General features: G+C 33.7%; 1 protein-coding gene across 2 annotated transcripts; it reads right to left on the bottom strand.

Annotated features, from left to right (window-relative positions):
- Window positions 1-1,689: 1,689 nt before the first annotated feature.
- LOC133299496 (protein RETICULATA-RELATED 4, chloroplastic-like) lies at window positions 1,690-8,480 on the bottom strand. 2 transcript variants are annotated; one of them, XR_009749934.1, is made up of 9 exons: window positions 7,878-8,480; window positions 5,828-5,896; window positions 5,099-5,230; window positions 4,882-4,935; window positions 4,761-4,805; window positions 3,581-3,720; window positions 3,159-3,284; window positions 2,949-3,070; window positions 1,690-1,892 (listed from the first exon to the last, which is right to left on the bottom strand). XR_009749934.1 is itself a non-coding variant. In XM_061498959.1 (8 exons), exons 1-8 carry the CDS (start codon window positions 8,436-8,438, stop codon window positions 3,022-3,024), a joined length of 1,176 nt encoding a protein of 391 aa, XP_061354943.1. In that variant the 5' UTR covers window positions 8,439-8,480; the 3' UTR covers window positions 2,770-3,021. The 2 variants fall into 2 exon arrangements, 1 of the variants encoding a protein (XP_061354943.1); XM_061498959.1 differs by lacking the exon at window positions 1,690-1,892 and having other exon boundaries at window positions 2,770-3,070.
- Window positions 8,481-18,239: the final 9,759 nt, after the last annotated feature.

The following is an 18,239-nucleotide window of genomic DNA, read 5'->3' as shown; positions in this document are numbered from 1 at the left end:
GGGTGTCAAAACCAGTTTTTTAGTCGAGCAACCTGTACTGGTTTAGTCGACTAAACTGTGTAGTCGACTAAACCAGTACAGGTTGCTCGACTAAATAACTGGTTTTGACACCCCATTCTGTTTTGCACGCATTTTTTTGGCACGGAACCGATCGAATATCAATGTACACGCATATAATGACTTGGGGAACACACTTTCAGGTACAAAATAGTATTGTACAGGTTATAAACCACGAATGTACATGTACTGCAAAAATGCTCCAAGTTAGGGTATCCGAAACTTGTGTTCTTCTTTTAACTCTGTTAAGGTCACCTGTTCTGAATTTCATTGGACATTTTACACCCGTTGGACTGTGATTAGACACAAATTGAAAACAAGAAGGTAAAAGATATTTGTTCCTTCATTTGGTAAACAAGAAAACAACAATAATTACGTAAACGGTTCACAACATGATGGGAACATCAAATAGTTCATTTCATAACCATAATATTACATAAACTACAAATGTCAAATAGGAAGACCGAAGTCAATTACATAACAACATACACTACAAACGTAAAATAGAAACATAAACCCTAAATCTAATCATCATCCTCCTCGGACGCAGTCTCCTCGTCATCCTCATCTGACACATCAGCCCCCTGCCCTGCAACATCCTCAATGTGCTGTCCTCGTCCAAGCTCTAGACGAGCAAGCCTATCTTCAACACCCTTGAACCGTCCCTGTATATGTCTAAATCTTTCATTTCCCTTCTGCACGTGACTCTTCCTCAATTTTTTGTGTTTCAGCGCCATTTTTCCTATTTTCTTCAGCGTGGCGTTTATGCCCTTCATGACATCACGTAATGAAAACCCACCCTCAGGCTCAGCTATCTCCTGCTGGTCACCCTCATCATCATCGTCATCATCATCCTCCACCTCGGGCTCAACCATGTCATCAGGAACCTCAACATCAGGAACCTCAACATCAGCCGCACCTGTGAACTGCCACACTCCTGTTTGGGGGTTCTTTGTCATCTTGCATTGCTCCAGTAGACGTTTTCCAAACTTATGATTATACCCTGTGGTCTTCTTCAAGGTCACATTACCCATGGGAACATCAAAATGCTCCAATATCCTCTGAACAAGACAAGCAAATGGAAGTGCACCCTTGTGTTTGGCCTCATACATCATCCAACAGATGTAGTGCCTCCAGTTCACCGAAGTACCATGTCGGATAGCCCACATGATAGGAATGTCATGCTCCAACACCCTGGAATGATTGAACGCTCGCGGAAACGGAATGTGGGTGATGACATAGTGTAGTATGCAGGACTCCACAGTAAGCAACCCCACCGTATAGGCAATGTGTTGCCCACGAACTCTCCTCTGCTCCTGCACGGCATCACCGCGTGTATATCCTGGAAGTATGGTCCTGCTGTCTGCATCATATTCCACAGTCTGCGCAGAATCAAAGTCATACCCCAGTAACTCCAACCATACCGGAGCCGTCATGATGATGTCCACCCCGCAGACCCTAGACCTCAGCTCACCCTGATGGTAGCTGAGGTTATGGTAGAAGGCCCATACATGCAGCTCAAAATATGAACACGACAGTTCAGCCAAGGTCCTAAGATGTGATTCCTCCAACCACCTCACAATGTTAAAACCTTCTTGTTCAAAAAAGGCTGTATCAAGTGATTTGGCCCCACAAATCGGTCGGTTAACAAAGTCACGGACAAAAGATTCATGAACCACCGGGTCATTCTCGAACAAGTATCCGAATGGGAGGTCGACAGCAGCGGGGTCTTCCTCTTGTGGCCTTGACGAAGACGGACGGTCTTGTCGTAGCTTGTCGTCTCTCATTTCCAGTGCTAGACGATCTTCTACGGCCAGCCATGGGAACAACTGTACCTACAATGCAAGTGGAAACAAAAATCAATGAACAATAACAATATCAAAAAATTTAAAATTCAATATAAAAAACAAAACCTAATCCTAAAATAAAACAGAAATCAGAAACCATATCCCTAACCCTAAAACAGAAACAGAAACCCTAACCCTAAACCCTAACCCTAACCCTAAAACAGAACACAAAAACCCATTCATAAACCCTAAACACTACAACCCAAACAAAACAGCAACATAAACCCTAACCCTAACCCTAACCCTAACCCTAAGCCTAAGGCACCACATCAACCCTAACCCTCACCCTCACAACAAACTTAGCACCCTACCCCTAACCTAAATCCACAAAACCGCAAACAGAAATCAAATGCATGGAGAAAAAAAAAAAAAAACTAAACTTAAAACCAAATGCAAGTCAGAATACGTTACCTAAATGTCGATTTCGCAAGTGTGAACCAAGGAAGCTTCAATCGCACCTTCAAGGGTTGAGATTCAGACTTGGTTGGAGAGAGGGGACGGAATGGAGCGATTTAGTCGATTAGGGTTTGAAAATAACCCCCTTTGCGAAATGGGGGGGGGGGTTTAAAAACCTGATTTGCGACATTTAGTCGACTAAATAATGTTCTTAGTCGACTAAAAGTGCAAATAATTTAGTCGATTAAGGTGAGTTTTTAGTCGACTAAAATTCGCGTTTCATAATTTCTGAGTTTAGCCCATTTAGTCGATTAAAAGTGCAACTTAATCGACTAAATGAGGGCAGGATGGTGGATAGTTCTGGGGGAGGGGCAAATTGGTTATTAATTATTTAATTAGGGGCAAAAGGGTAAAAAAAACCCAGTAAATGAATTAGTTTTTGCCATATTTGATAAAAGATATACGAGAGTTTGTTATTTCAGTAACACTGAAAATATTTTCCAATAATAAAAGATGGGCGCTTAATTTTGTCATTGACAAATGCACAATTCTCCGGGAGAGAAAACAAATGCCAGTGCACAAGTCTACCCTATTTGAGACAAGGAAAAAACAATAAAAAAATAAAAGGGAACAAACTTAATCACCAACAATTTGGAGTTCTATCAATGAACCAATGTACCCAAGCTTTAACCGAACAATATCCTGTTATGCAAAATAATGCTTAATCCTTTATCTTCTGGACTCCAACCCATCGAGCAAAATCCACCCATCTATTAAAAAAAGAGTAGCAAATAATGAGAAATCAAAAGAAGAAAATGCTTTATATAATGATTAATTGAGCTAAATCAATAATCTTACAATAGTGAGCCCCAGTAAGTATTGCCAGTTCTAACAGTAAAGTACGCTGCTGTTAGTATAAGCTTGTTTCGTTGTAACAATGGTTCTAGAATCCGTTGCTCAATTATTCCAGCAAGTACTTGGTACCTGATCACAAATTCAACTCAAATACTTAAACTATTAGGTGAGACTATATTAATGATTTCATATTATATTTCTTTAAGTGTGGACAATGCATCAGCTGCCTACCCGTACTAAAAAACTCAATATTTAATTATTTTTTAATAGAGGGCGGGGAGAATCGAACTAGTGACCACTTAGTTACGGAGGCTCTGATACCATGTAAAGAACTATTTCAACTCTAAAGCAAGTCGATATCCAATACCATAAAAAAAATACAATTTAATGTTCAATAGTAGTTTGGTTTTATCGAAATGGAATACCTGAGGTTGCTTACTACCACCATGTAAATTCCATATGCTACACTGGTTGATATTACAGGTAAATTCTCAGCCTCAGCAGCAAATGTTTTATTAACAACCTTCTGTGCACTGATCAATGCGTTTGTTATACTTATACCAACCTGAAAAGGCATTGCCACCAGTCACGCTACCACACTACCAATGCATGTATACTATGACTTGTTATGAATTCTATACTAACATCCATGTTCCTTATTCAGTGCTATGCATGGTTCTTTGGTAACTTCTAGTTTGATTAGGGAAACCACAGAAAATGAATCTGCTAATGAAGGTTACAGATTTGGTCAAGAAGAAGAGACTTATAATATTGTAGCTGCTCATGGTTATTTTGGCCGATTAATCTTCCAATATGCTAGTTTCAACAATTCTCGTTCTTTACATTTCTTCCTAGCTGCTTGGCCAGAATGTCATACTGAAAATAGAATAAGCCAAGGAGGTAAGAGTGTAATAACTTCTGGACTTCTAGGGTTGCGGATGTCAATGACATTCAATTGAAGAGTAAGACACTTTCCTCTTGGAAACATGTATGCTTGTATGCATCATATGAACAGCATATGATCCAGAGGAGAACAGGTGAACCCTAAATGAAGATGTCTATAAAATAAGATTTTAATAACTACTTCATGTTCTCTATTGAACTTGATGACTTACATGAAATAATTCCTTTATATATTTCTTTGCTCTTATATATCATGTATTCTAGGTGAAGTACTTCAGAATCATCAGGTTACAAAGTCTTGATACAAGCACTCTGCAAAAATTTATATTTAAAAGAGAAGCAAAGTGAAGTAGGGAGTAACAGCCAGTGAATTTCTAATAAAAATTGATAGCTTTCCCTGTCTTCAATAAGCCTAACCTATTTATCAAAAGCAATGAAAATAGTGCAACAAATACAATCTACGTTAACTTTTTTTTTTTCTTCTGTATATTTTGATGATCAATAGAATTCCATTTGCAAGGACCAAGAGCAAGTTTCATAGAGGCAGAGAAAAGTCTATTAAGATTAAAAAAACCATTCGCCATTTAATATGAGGGTAGGGGTGAGGATAGTCCTAATAGAAAAGTTTATTAAGATAATTTGACAAAAAACTTGAACAAGCTATAAGGGTAATGTTGTATAGAAAGTAAGGTGCTAATTTACCAGTGAAGCACTGGTGCCAACTACAAATAGCTTTGCTCCATTGCGCTGCATAAGAGATGGAGATGACTCTCAATTACAAGGAAATAACTATTTGGCTTGCTTTAAATGATCCAACACATACCACTATAGCACCTATTCTCTGTAGAAGTGTATATGATGTCCCAGCCAAAGCTACCTGATGAGAAAATGAAAACTTATCAACATCTGAGCATATCTACTATTACAAATAAGGTGCTTATAAGAACTAAAATTAAAAACATAAAATAAAAAAAAGAAATGCAGAAAGCTTTGTATTAAAAAAAATTAAATAGAAATGCAGAAAGGTAAAGAGTATTAACCTGAAAAGCATTTTCAGGACAGCCATAGAAGAATTTAGCAATTGGTCCAGCACTAAATGCAAGAGGACGTTTGAGAGAAACAGTGGGAGCAGGAAACCACACAAGCACAAAACCTGTTACAATGCCTGTTACCTAAGATAAAAAAATAAAAATAAAAAATGAATTAAAAAGTTCCTCAATTCTTATATAAAGAAAATGGACAAATTGTGTTCTTCAGAGTACAAGTTAAGGGAAAGTTGATTAGTACAAAAGAGAAAACGTTACACCATGCAGGTTCCAGGGATGAAAAAGGGTAAGTGACATGGATTGGCTTTTGACAGAGCAGGCATAAATTACTTATTAAATTAATAACTTTCAGCACTTAGGATCTATTTGTTAGAATAATACGTTTCTATCCAAGAGTAATTGGTATAGTGGCGGCCCGGCTAGATCTCAAGATTTGACCTGTCTAAAAGGTAATGAGTTTGAATTTTGAGAGTCACAATTTCTGAGAAGGGTGGAGAGACACAAATCTAAAACCGGATTAGTTAGGTTCAATAAGAGTACGAACATTGATCTAGATCTATAAGCTGATAACCCCGTGGCATCAAGTATACTTCACAAATTCAACTCAACTTAAACGTAGCAAAGATAGAGCACGCACATCAAAAAGCTGTACATCAATTATAGAAACTGTATATATGTTTTCTACAACCACTATTCAAGAATATATGTTGTTGACAAGCATACCACATTAGCAACAACGAAATCCATCTCCTTAGTGAAATTTTCTTTACGCCGTTCCAATTCTGCAGCAGCCTGAAAGCACACAGGATATCCATTACAGATTGATCATTCTCCCAAAAACACTAAAGTACGAAGACAAGAACAAAGAAATAACAGGGGTCTTCCTGAGACAGTTGGGTAAGTAAATTGTATTGATTTGTTAAGTAACAGGTCTAAATCTCATTCCATTTTATTAATGGCTTTGGTTCATAACATCATATCACTTTGTCATCCACTGTCCTTTTTTTGGGACCAACAAATTATATATGCAGAAACTCAACCTAATGATAACAACTAAGTTTCAAATTATTAAACTTTGAAGGACCATGACACCCTTACTTACACAGCTCTTTTTGTTGGAATGAAATTCAAATTTAAGAGGAAAGTCTCATATTAGTTAGAAATGGACCAATTGAAGATAATATAAGTGGAGAAAACCCATCAACTTACCGTTAAAATTTTGGGTTGATGAAAAATATTCGTTTCAGAGGGTTTTGGACTCAAAAAGTAGCCTTTTAATTAGATGACAAGAAAAAGATTAATAGACAAAATTCTCCTCTCACTGCACAAGAAATTCTTTTGCACCAACCAATTAATATTATGTCTTAGATCCTGTATGGAGCACCCATAAAAAAGCATATCCTACCCTTATCAGTCCCATATCATATACTACCTTTATCTTATCCTATCCACCAAACGAGCCCTTAGTGTCTTACCAGTAAGATTAAAATATAGTTATAATATTAAAATTATTTTATTTTCTTTCCGCCATTTCAACCGACAGTCTTATAAGAAGAGAAAAAAAAAACTTTTAAAATTATAATTATGTTTACTGGTAAGATATAGTATTAATTAGTTATTGCAAAAAATTTCTTCTCGCGTGAAAGGAGAAGTACATTTCTCATACATACACTCATGTGACATCATTGATCTTTTTGATCTAGTGGCTCTCAAATGAGGTGTCAAACTTTAAATTTGACACTGTTGTCAAAAGATCATATCCTATATATATATATATATATATATATATATATATGTATATATATATATGACTTATCGTTTCTCTAGTTGTTTGAAATAATTTTATCTTCGGCTACTAAATCATAATCGTACAAAATGGATGAATGATGATAAAGGAAGAGATAGAAAATGAGAATCATAATCATTCAAAGGTAAATCAATCAATATAAGGAAATAAATAAAATAACATAATTTTGTGCTAATCTAAAATAAATATATCTCAAGTAACTTGAAAAATATTTTTCGTATATATATATATATGGAAAAAATGAAAATAAAGTGATTGGATGGTCCAGTGCACTAAGTTCTCCCGTGAGAACATAGTGCACAAAATATTATAATGGTGTTCTCCCGGAGAACATAGTTATAAAATTACTATAACTGTGTTCTCGCAGGAGAACTTAGTGCACTGAACCAAATTTTACATCCAGTCACTTTATACTCACTAAATCCTATATATATATATATATATATATATATATATATATATATATATATATGAGAAAAAGAATTCTTATGTTGTAGGAGAGCTCTCTTCTCATGTTAGTGAGAGTTCGTTTTGCGCGCAATAATTTTTTTGTTTTCTCTATTTTTTATGTGTGGGCCCCACTATAAATTTGAGTGTGTAGGAGATTTCCTCTTCTCCAATAGCATGAGAAAAGTATTGCCCTGTATATATATATTAAGTTCATAACATGTACATTTAAAAAACAAAACAAAAAGAATTACAAATTCACTTTTCTTGTACAGTGGAAACATGAAAAAAAGTCAACATATAATTATAATATAGGGTCAATATTATTTTAATTCGGTATAAATTATATATTCAATCTTAATTTTTAATATTATTTATATCTAAAGGCTTTAATTTATCAAATATATGGTCAATAATCAATATTTGAGGCAGACTCTTTTTATTCTTATATCCCTCGTAAAGATATCCTGCCCCTATTTATTATTCACCAAAAAAATTGAAATGGAAACGCAAGCAAACCTTTGTGAAGATGACAACAACACATTCCATGACAAGCTTAGTTAAGAACAAATCATCTGCTAGCAACCTTTCCTTAAACCCTCCGAACTTCAGCAGCCACCGGAACACATCCGACTTCTCCAACTCAAAGAACCTCCGCACTATCGAACCCGGCACCCGCCCCGCCGTAATAGCTGCCGCTAAATCCGCCGGAAAACTCTCCAGCGACCTGCCGGCCTCCCCCAGCAGCAGCATGGCCTCTTCCCTGTTGCGGTCCCTTTCCTCCTCTTCACCACCGTTGTCATTGCTGTCGCCGCCGCCTCTGCCACCACTCCCTGTGGATCCACCGCTATTCCGGGATGAGAAAACTGCGGTGGCCGGAGAATGGAGCAAATGTGCGGGCGTGAAAATGGGTGCAGAGCAATATTTGAGCTTGGAAGAGAAGAAGATGAAAGTTCCATGGCGGGTTGTGATGGTGAAGCTTGGCAGAGAGGAGTGGTTGTAGTGGTAGATGTTGCTTAGTGTGTGAGTATGAAGAGGGAACAAGTGTATAGAGAGTTTGGAGAAGGAAGCCATGGCCATTGTAGAGAGAGAAAGAAGTGTGAGAGAGTAATTGATGACCGTTAAAAATGGAGGGAGAGGTGTCTCAGTTGATAAGCTAATTGATAAGCCACTTTGCAATGGACGTATTATTTATATTTTTTTCTTATCTTAATAATTTTTTTAATTGAATTAAATATTTCTTTTTTATTCATGTTCATAGTACAATTGGAAAAGAAAAAAAAGAGAGAATTCACAAAAAAAATAAAAAAAATACGAAACTCATTTTAATCCCTAAAAAAAAAATATCTATATTAGTTCTTTTTTAAAGACTAATGTGGATCTTCTTTGAATTTTTAAGAGACCACAATTTTAAAGAACTGAAATTTTATAGGGAGCGCAAGTTGACTTTTTTTAAAAGGATTAAAATGGGTTCTGTGTTTTTTGTTGAGAATCCAAAAAGATATTTACTAAAAAAAAAACTAAATACAATTGATTTCTAGTTTTTAAATTTTACCATTAGTTTTAATTAAAAGGATTTTTTTTTTGGAAATTAAATTCGTTTAGATTTTTACTGATTTGTAAACTTTAGATCCAATGCTCAATTTGAAATTGTACCTTAATATTTGGAGGGTTAAAATTTAATTTGGAGCTTAAGGTGATCACAAACCAGCTCAAAGGAGCCCCAAGAGTTTGGATGAAATTGCTTAGGAGCGAAAGAAAGAGACTTCAAAATTGATGTCTAGAACTCATATAAGGGAAGCCTCCGCAAAATGGGTTTTGTACACAAAAAATAAGCGTGGCAAAACAGAGTCTTTGGGTGAATCGTGCAAATGCTCTCATCCATGAAGGGAAGGGTCACTGACCAGCTGCGTCCCTTCACAGGCACGCCCAAGAGGGTTTAGGACACCAACTAGTCCATGCTCATCATAGAGCATCATATAAGAATCTCACCTGCTACCCAGTCATAGCGGTTAGTATAATAACCCTAACCTGTGAATTGTTAATTTGGCAGTTGATTAAGAATTTAATTATGACTAAGATAGATTAATTAGATTAGAGGTCTAATTATATGAAATAAAGTGACTTTTGGACAAAGTACAATTCGTGAAAATTTTGTGGTAAAAATGCAAAATTAGGTAAAATTACCCAAAACTGATAAATTAAGTGTGTAAAAATCAATTATATGATATTTATGATGTTAGAACACATATTTAGAAATCCTAAGCCATTTGGCTAGAATAAGTAAGGAAGAAAGGTAAAATAGAAAGTTACCATGTGTAGACAAATTACCCGTCAACTAAATGACTTAAGACACTTAAGCAATACAAAAATCAGACACATGTCCAACTAATCACACTTCCTCTTCCTCCTTCGCTGGCCACCATTGGAGAAGGAGTAAGTTTGTGTAAAATTCACAACTTGTGCTAGAGTGAACGAAATTGGGTGGTTACAAAGGTAAAAGTGTGTAAAATCTCTTCCTCTACAAAATCCTCTATGTAGTTACCATCAAAAAGCCATATTGAGTTAGATATCTCCCATCTACCATTTCGAAACTTATGAGATTTTTGGTGATTTGGGTGTTTTAAGTGCATTGGAGCTTGAAGTCTCCTTCCTCTTGCATTCTTGGATGATTCATGGTAAATTTGTACCACTCCACTCTAGTTTTCATGGATTTTCATGGATGTAAGGTTTTGTGTGAATAATGTCATGAAAATTAATATGTTTAGAGGCTGATGATGGTGGTTTGTGTGTTATTCATGTTGTAGAGTTGGTCCCAAGGACGTTGTGAGCGATCCTCACCAATTGGGATCCATATTTGCTCAAATTAGGAATTCTTGAGTTTTTCACAAGAGATAAGTCACAAGTATGATGTTTTTCACCAAGAGATAAGTCATAAGTATGATGTTTAGGACTTGAATTGGATATTGTCTATGTTGGAAAAAATGTTAAGGAGTTAAAATGAATGGTGTTTAAAATGTGTATTTTCACCATGTTATAACATGTGTATTTTGATGATCATTTGTTGTATGTCACATGATCATGTATTTTTGGAGCATAAGATGTTAGCTATGCATCTTTTGATATATTCCTATGTATCTTGTTAGAAAAACATGTATAGGATTTGTATATTTTATAATGCTTAGTGATATTGAGGTTAAGTAAAGGTGCATGAACATCTTTCGGACATTGATGTAATCATGTATTGTTTATATAATGGAAGGGCTTGTAAGCCTATTTGAATATCATGAGACCTAAGTTATGGACAAGGTAATGCATGACTTGAGTGGTTGTGTAATTGAAGCATGTAAGATGTAAAGACAATGAACAAGAGACATGTAATATGGATATTATGTTATTAAGGCTCATTGATGCATGTTTAAATTATCTAAATGGTAAATTAGGTCTCAATAAAGTATTGGAAGATATCCTAATCCATCCAAATGCATATAAATGTTGTTATTTTGGCTTTGTCCAGTATGGTAATCTATTACCGTATATTGGTAATCGATTACCACATAACAGGGGATGTAAAATCCAACTTCTATTTTGATTGGTAATTCGATTACCAACCACTAGGTAATCGATTCCCTAGTGTAGATACAAGGTATGTTTTGATGATAACAAAGTGGCAACAACAAAAAGAGAAGAGCTTTAATCAAGAGCAAAAAACATCAACCATATGTGGATATTGAAGATGTATGATGTAGCCACACAAGAACAGTGATGTCATATCAAAGTGGCAAGATCATTGGATCAAGAGCAACAAGGAACAATTAGAAGAGCAACACCAAGATCAAAGACAACTAACCATGGACAACATCTAAGAGAAGCTCAATATCATAACCATGGTGAAAAATGATCAAAACCAACAAAGTGCCAAGCATTGTCATATTCAACAAGTCAAAGCATCAAGTTCAAGTAAAGATCCAAGACACAAAGACATAAATATAAGTCTAAAATCATATTTGGAATATATCTTTAGGACTTAGAATATATGTGAGGGTATATGGTAGATTGCATTGCATGAGCTCAAAGTTTTTCTCAAAGTAAACATGTTTTTCAAATTGCATAATCATAATCTTTATATACTTGAAAGAAATTTGAAAAATCCAAGGAAAAGATCCTTGACATATTTTATAACTTCAAAACATATTTATCAAGTCAAGATCTTTCACAAAAACTGGTTGGAAGCAAGCTAGAACACATTTGAACCAAAAATCTGTTGCTTAATTTTTCTGCTGCCTTCCATACAACTTTTCGTATCTAATATGATGGATTTGGATCTTGTGTTCTTCATAAAATTTGTAGATCTTTCTTTTATCTTTCCAACGAGACTAATATCACATCAATCCGACAAGTATAACTCAAGTTATACCCAAAATACGAAACAGTGTTCTTGCTGTCAATAAAGTATTCGAATACCTGACGCAGTATTCGAATACCTTATTAAGTATTCGAATACCACACGTAAAGTATTTGAATACTTGCTGGGAAGAAGGCCTATAACGACCATAAACGGCTATAAATGAAGTATTCGAATACCACACAAAAAGTATTCGAATACTTACTGGGCAGAATGCATAAAACGGTCATAAACGGCTATAAACGGCTAGTTTTCAATGGAAACACTATAAATACATTCCTTATGACCCTAAAACGAAGTGATCACCATTCCTACACATCTTAAGGATGATTTGAGAGCTTCTACACTATCATTTGCATATTCTTTTATATCTTTCAAAGATCAAACATATTTGAGCTCATATCTTGAAAATCCATATACCCATAGTGCTTCAAGTTGTATATCCACACTTTGAGAGTGTATATTCATTTCCTAATATTCTCCTTCTTGTATTCTTGAGTTGAAAGGGTTGTGAGACCCATTATTTGAGAGGTAGCCAAATACCTAAGTAAATTTGGAGTGAATTGTAAGGTTACCAAGTACCCGTAAACTTGGAGATTGAAAGGTATCCAAGAACCCGAAATCTTGGAAGATTGTAAAGGTTTGTCAAGCACCCGTGAAACTTGACCATTAGTGAAAGAGTTGATCGAGCGGCTTCAGTCTGGATGTAGGTCACAAGTGGTGGTGATCAAACTAGGATATATTGTGTTAGCAATTCTCTAAACTCTAAACTCTTTATTTCTAGCACTTTAATTGCTTCTTTGATATCTTGTATGTGCTAGTATAAGTTCTACAATTGTGATATATTATATATTATGGATTGTCTGAATGTATTGATTAGCTTTTCACATATTAAAGTTTGCTTGAAATGATTATTTAGAAATTAGAAGGGGGCTTTTGTAAAAATTTTGTAATACTCAATTCACCCTCCCTCTTGAGTATGGAAGCCACATTCCTAACAAGTGGTATCAGAGCCTAGTGCTCAGTTAGAGGTTTAACCACCTAGAGTTAAAGATCCTTTTTGGGGCTTCCAATATAATTTATTTTAAATCAAAAAATGCAAGGCTTTGAATGTGATAAACCACCATTCTTTGATGGCGAGGATTTTGAATATTGGGTGAAAAGAATGTAAGTTTTTATTCAATCAATTCATATTTATATGTGGGATGTTGTAGATGAAGGTTTTTCATTGAAAATAGAAGAATGCATGAATGATTTCAATAAAAGATGTCTTGTCTTCAATCTTGAGGCTATGCAAATGCTTAGAAAAAGTGTATATGATGATGCATATGCTAAGATTAAACATTGCATAAATGCTAAAGATATATGGGATACTCTTATTGCTATCTATCTTGTCAATGATGATTCTGTGCATAAAGATGCATATAGAGAGAAAGAATTGCAAACTCCATTGGAAGAAGAAAAAGATGATAAATGCACTCAAGAAGGGATCGAAAGGGATCAAAGAAGCTCAAAACCTCTTTGTGACAATGATGACATTCAAGTTGAGGTAAACCTTGATTATAATCCTTCACATGATAATTTGTAATGTGCGTACGATGATTTGAATGATAGCTTGTTGAACTTGAAAAATAGAAATTTGGCTTCAATACAAAGTATTTGCTTCATTGAAAATCAAATTGAATCTTTGATAAATATATATGATTTTCAAGAAGAGAACATATCCTTGAATTATGAATCCTCAACCATTCTTAAAAATTGCTTTGATGTTGATAATCAAGTTGAGGAACTATCATCCAAACTTTCCATAATTGATAATCCTACATGCTCATATTCCATGTTTGAAAATGAAAATAATAATGATACTTTTGTACATGGAAAACCTATAAATGATTGTGGAAATAATAGTTTGGATAATGATAATAGCAAGAAAGTCAGAAATTTGAAAGTTGAGAACAAGTTATCTTGCAAACACACTGTATGTAATTATTGTGGTAAAGTAGGACATATTTCTCATTTGTGCTATCATAGAAGAAATTCTTGTTTGAGAAATTAATCGGTTTGGGTTGTCAAAAATTCTATGAATGTTATTCCTAACCCTCAAGGACCGAAGATGAAATGGGTACAAAAAAGTCCTCCTAGCTTTTCCAATGTGCAGAAAATTATTCAAAATGATGGACAAAAAGGTCAAGAGAAAAAGAAATCATCAAGGAAAATGCTTCATAGACCTAATGATGGAATTATCAATCAAAAAAGTAATGGAACTTTAGCCAAAGCTTCTCACATGCACAAGATGGAACCCAGAAGGTTCAAAATCCAAAAAGAGAAGCAATGGATAAGAAAAAGTCTCCACTTGATTACAAAGGCCAAGGTATCAAATATCTTTACCTCTTATGCTTATTCACATGTGAATCCAATGAATATGAGGTATATATCCTTTAGGCCTTAGGTAATGGATAAAATCATATGTGCTTGGTTTGAATGTTGAAAATTATGAATGGCACATGATTATATCTATAGTTGTTCACTTATATGTTGATTTCTGACACAGCTGAATTGTTTTACGCATATCTTGAGTTACATAAATCATTTTTAAGTGAAACCAGTGGCATTACTAAGATGGCTCAATCAAGTTTAATACTGAAAATCTTTAGAATTGTTGTATATGTACATTGTTCCAGTTGGTCAGGTGGTATTCGAATACTTTTAAGTAGTATTCAGATACTTTTTGTCTCAGTATTCGAATACTTATAAACTGGTATTCAAATACTTGCTGTTGAAGAAAAGTATTCGGATACTTCAGTACAGAAGGCTGTCAAATACTCTATTTCTAATGCAGTAAATTTAATTGATCATATCTTGAGCTATAGAACTCCGATTAGCATGATCTATATCTTGTTAGAAAGCTATAGATGTGTACTATAACATAAGAAAATTTAGATTTATGAAGTACTGATGAATTCCCAGCTTTAATTACAAGATTACGAGTTTATGAAAAATAAACTATGGAATTGTTATTTACTATGTGCTTAATGCTAAATTGATTATTTAACTTATTATGCTCAATTTGTGCGTGGTATTATTGATCTTTATGAGAGCATAATGAATTGATGATCAATGACTAACCTCTATGGATCCAAAGTGGATACCAAAAGTGTTTTGAATTATAGGATTTTAACTACCTCAAGAATGTATTCAAATGAAATAAGTTTATTCAACTTGAGGCTTGGAAAGCATGAAAGTATCCAACATCTAAGAAGGGATGCAAGCATGATAAAGTATAAGGATATCCATGATAATCTCAAGGAGCCATAGTCTAAATTGAAAGAATTCAAATTTGGTGACTTATATCCCTCTTTGTGCTCTAAATGTTATATACGTGATAATTAGGGAATTCTTTGAGATTTAGTTGATATGCTTACACATTCTGTTGATTGTGTTATTCTAGCAATATGTCCTAAATGTTATTATATATGCTAGTAGGCACATGTATTTGTTACAATAACATGATAATCTTTTTGAGCTTGAGCTTTAGAGTATATCCTTGTTTTTACTTGAAGTTATACATGCACAAAAATGATTTCACTTATTTGTTATGTGCTTAAATGTATCACATGCTTACTTAAAGATTAGGAAATTAAATATCTTCTTGTATTAATTGCTTGACATATGCCATTCTTTTGAAACAATAAAGATATGTGTAAAATGCTAATTTCATGATCTTTCAAGTATTGGTTTTTGAAAATTGTATCTTTTGGATTGACATGTGATTATGTTTAAAATTGTTCATCTATAATAACATGACTTATATGATCATTACTTGCTTTAAAATGTCCCAATATATTTTGATGATGGTCATATATTTCTTGCTAATCTTGAATCATGCTTTGACTATGCTTAAATATATATTTTAAGATTCAAGAGCATATGTGCTTCATTTATATTTGAATATATCTTTATGGTTGATAATATGCTAAATGGCTTATGTTGTACATCAATCTAATTTATGCTTGGAGATGTGCTTAAATGATATTTGTTGCTAATCTTTGATTTGAAAAGCTTTAAGAGTTAATTCTATAATTGGTAATCAAATATGGCAACCAAATATTGAAGTGTCAAGCATATGTGAACAAAGAAAGAGATGAATGAAGACGACCAAAAGAAACTTTCTTCACTTGCTCACAAATGGAAAACTCAAAGGAAGAAAGCTCAAGTGGCTAGGTTCACCATGAATAAGGAGCATCACATCATATTTGATCTCGATAAGTATCATTATCCCTAACTCTTATGGAATTCTATAGTATGAATGATATGATTCTTGCTCCTTCCTTACATGAGAAATATGCTTAGCATGACAAAAATGTATAATTAGATCTTATATCTTCAATTTTGTCATTGCATATATAGTAAACATTGTTGAATATATACATATTTTGATTCCAATAGCATATTTCATTAAGATGGAACTTTAATCAATAATCATCTTGCTTCAAAGTGATACAATTCTTATGAAAATCTTTTTGTTATGAAATGAGCTTTTGACTTGATTTTGAATAAAAACCTTTTATGTTATTTGAGAGAAGCTTTTGAAAACCTTATACCCTTGAGAACTATTTCAAGATGTTGAAAGTATCTTTCACCTTTTTGTTATCTTGAAAACTGGAAAAATGTTTGGATACATTATATAAATATAATAGTCTCTCTACTTGCTTTGAAAAGTGATATCAAATATTGAGAGAAAATTTAAGGAAGTTCCAAACTTCAATATTTTGAAATGATTTACAGATGTGAACATTTGAAAATTCAAATGATGAGTCTTAGTCTTCAAATTTTCTATATTATTTCAAGGCTTTTTAACTAATGAGAAAGAGAGGAGAGATGTTTCAATATTCATTTGATTACACTCAAAGAATATGCTTTCTTAAATGGAAAAAGTCTTTCTCTTTCTTAAATTCTTTTTGAAATGAGAATTAAGTTTAAGAATGTCTATACTTAATGGATTAAGGGGGAGCCTAGCATTTATTTGTTATATCCATCACTTGGCTTATAAAATAATTATGTCAATGGAAGAGTCAATAATTTTTGCTTTTAAAAGAGACTAACTCCATTATGCCTAGAAAGGATGTTTGTGATGATTATATTGTAGAAAAGTTGACCTACATCCTTTTGGTGATAAGAAAAGTGAAAAAGAGGAGAACAAAAGAAAGAAATCATAATTGAAAATTCACCTCAACAACAAGAACAAAGCTAAGAGCTTACAAAGGAATGGAGAATAACGATAATGGAGATACTTCAAAAAGGTTTAATTTGCAAAATACTCCATAAATTAGCTAAGTCCCTAATCTCTCTATTTGCTTTCATATGACATGATATTGTTATAAATATTTGTGTAGATATGTCGAATGATTTATGCTATTAAAGCCACTTGCTTAATACATGTCTACGAATCTTATGCTTGCTATTATCAAAGCCATGCTAGTCATATGCCTACAACTTGCACATATTATTTTACGTTAGCAAAAATAAGAGAAAATCATTTGTCATATCTCTTGCCATATTCTATACAATGTTCAACTAGGATTTGATGCTTCGTATTGCATTATTATTTGCATATCCTAGATCTTTATGATATAAATGCTTTGTACTTGGACCATATGCTTATATTTGGATTTTTTGACTTGAGTGGATAATTTATGTTGATTTTATAATATATTTAACACTTGATGATTTAAATCAACTTCCAAAGCATATTTGCATTTACTTGAATCATTTGAATGCTTTGTTATATATCTTGAACTATTCAATGTCATTGATGTTGACAAAGAAGGAGAATAAGTGCTAATTGAGAAAAGATAATACACTTCTACCTAACATGTGGCAAAAAGGTAAAATCAAAGATGAAAGAGGGAGAATGCACTAAAAAGGTAAAAATGAGGTTTGTTGACCCTAGAATTTCCATACTTTTGTCTTTGAAACCATTCATGGATTAAGGGGGAGCTTTGATAGTTGCTTTGATGTTATTGTGCAAAATAACAAGAGTTCTTTATTAACATGCCCAATAGAAATTTATTGCTCACAAGTTTGCGTACTTATCTTGATTTATGCTTTTTGATGTTGCCAAAGGGGGAGAAAAATATGAAAATTGAGAAAATTATACTCTTCCACCATATACATATATCTTGGTTTGTAATGCTTAACTTGCATAATTATAATATTTTGGAACAATTCATAAATTGATGGGGAGTATGATATACATTATTTGAGAATATTTGTTATACTAACCCTTTCTCAATTTTAAGTTTGTCATCATCAAAAAGGGGGGGATTGTAGATACAAGGTATGTTTTGATGATAACAAAGTGGCAACAACAAAAAGAGAAGAGCTTTAATCAAGAGCAAAAAACATCAACCATATGTGGATATTGAAGATGTATGATGTAGCCACGCAAGAAGAGTGATGTCATATCAAAGTGGCAA

Source organism: Gastrolobium bilobum, unplaced genomic scaffold (assembly GCF_033153095.1).
Source record: "Gastrolobium bilobum isolate Gb01-03AN ecotype WA unplaced genomic scaffold, APGP_CSIRO_Gbil_v1 utg458809, whole genome shotgun sequence".
In the NCBI taxonomy this organism is placed as follows: Eukaryota; Viridiplantae; Streptophyta; class Magnoliopsida; order Fabales; family Fabaceae; genus Gastrolobium; species Gastrolobium bilobum.
This window is presented reverse-complemented; position numbering and strand designations above follow the sequence as displayed.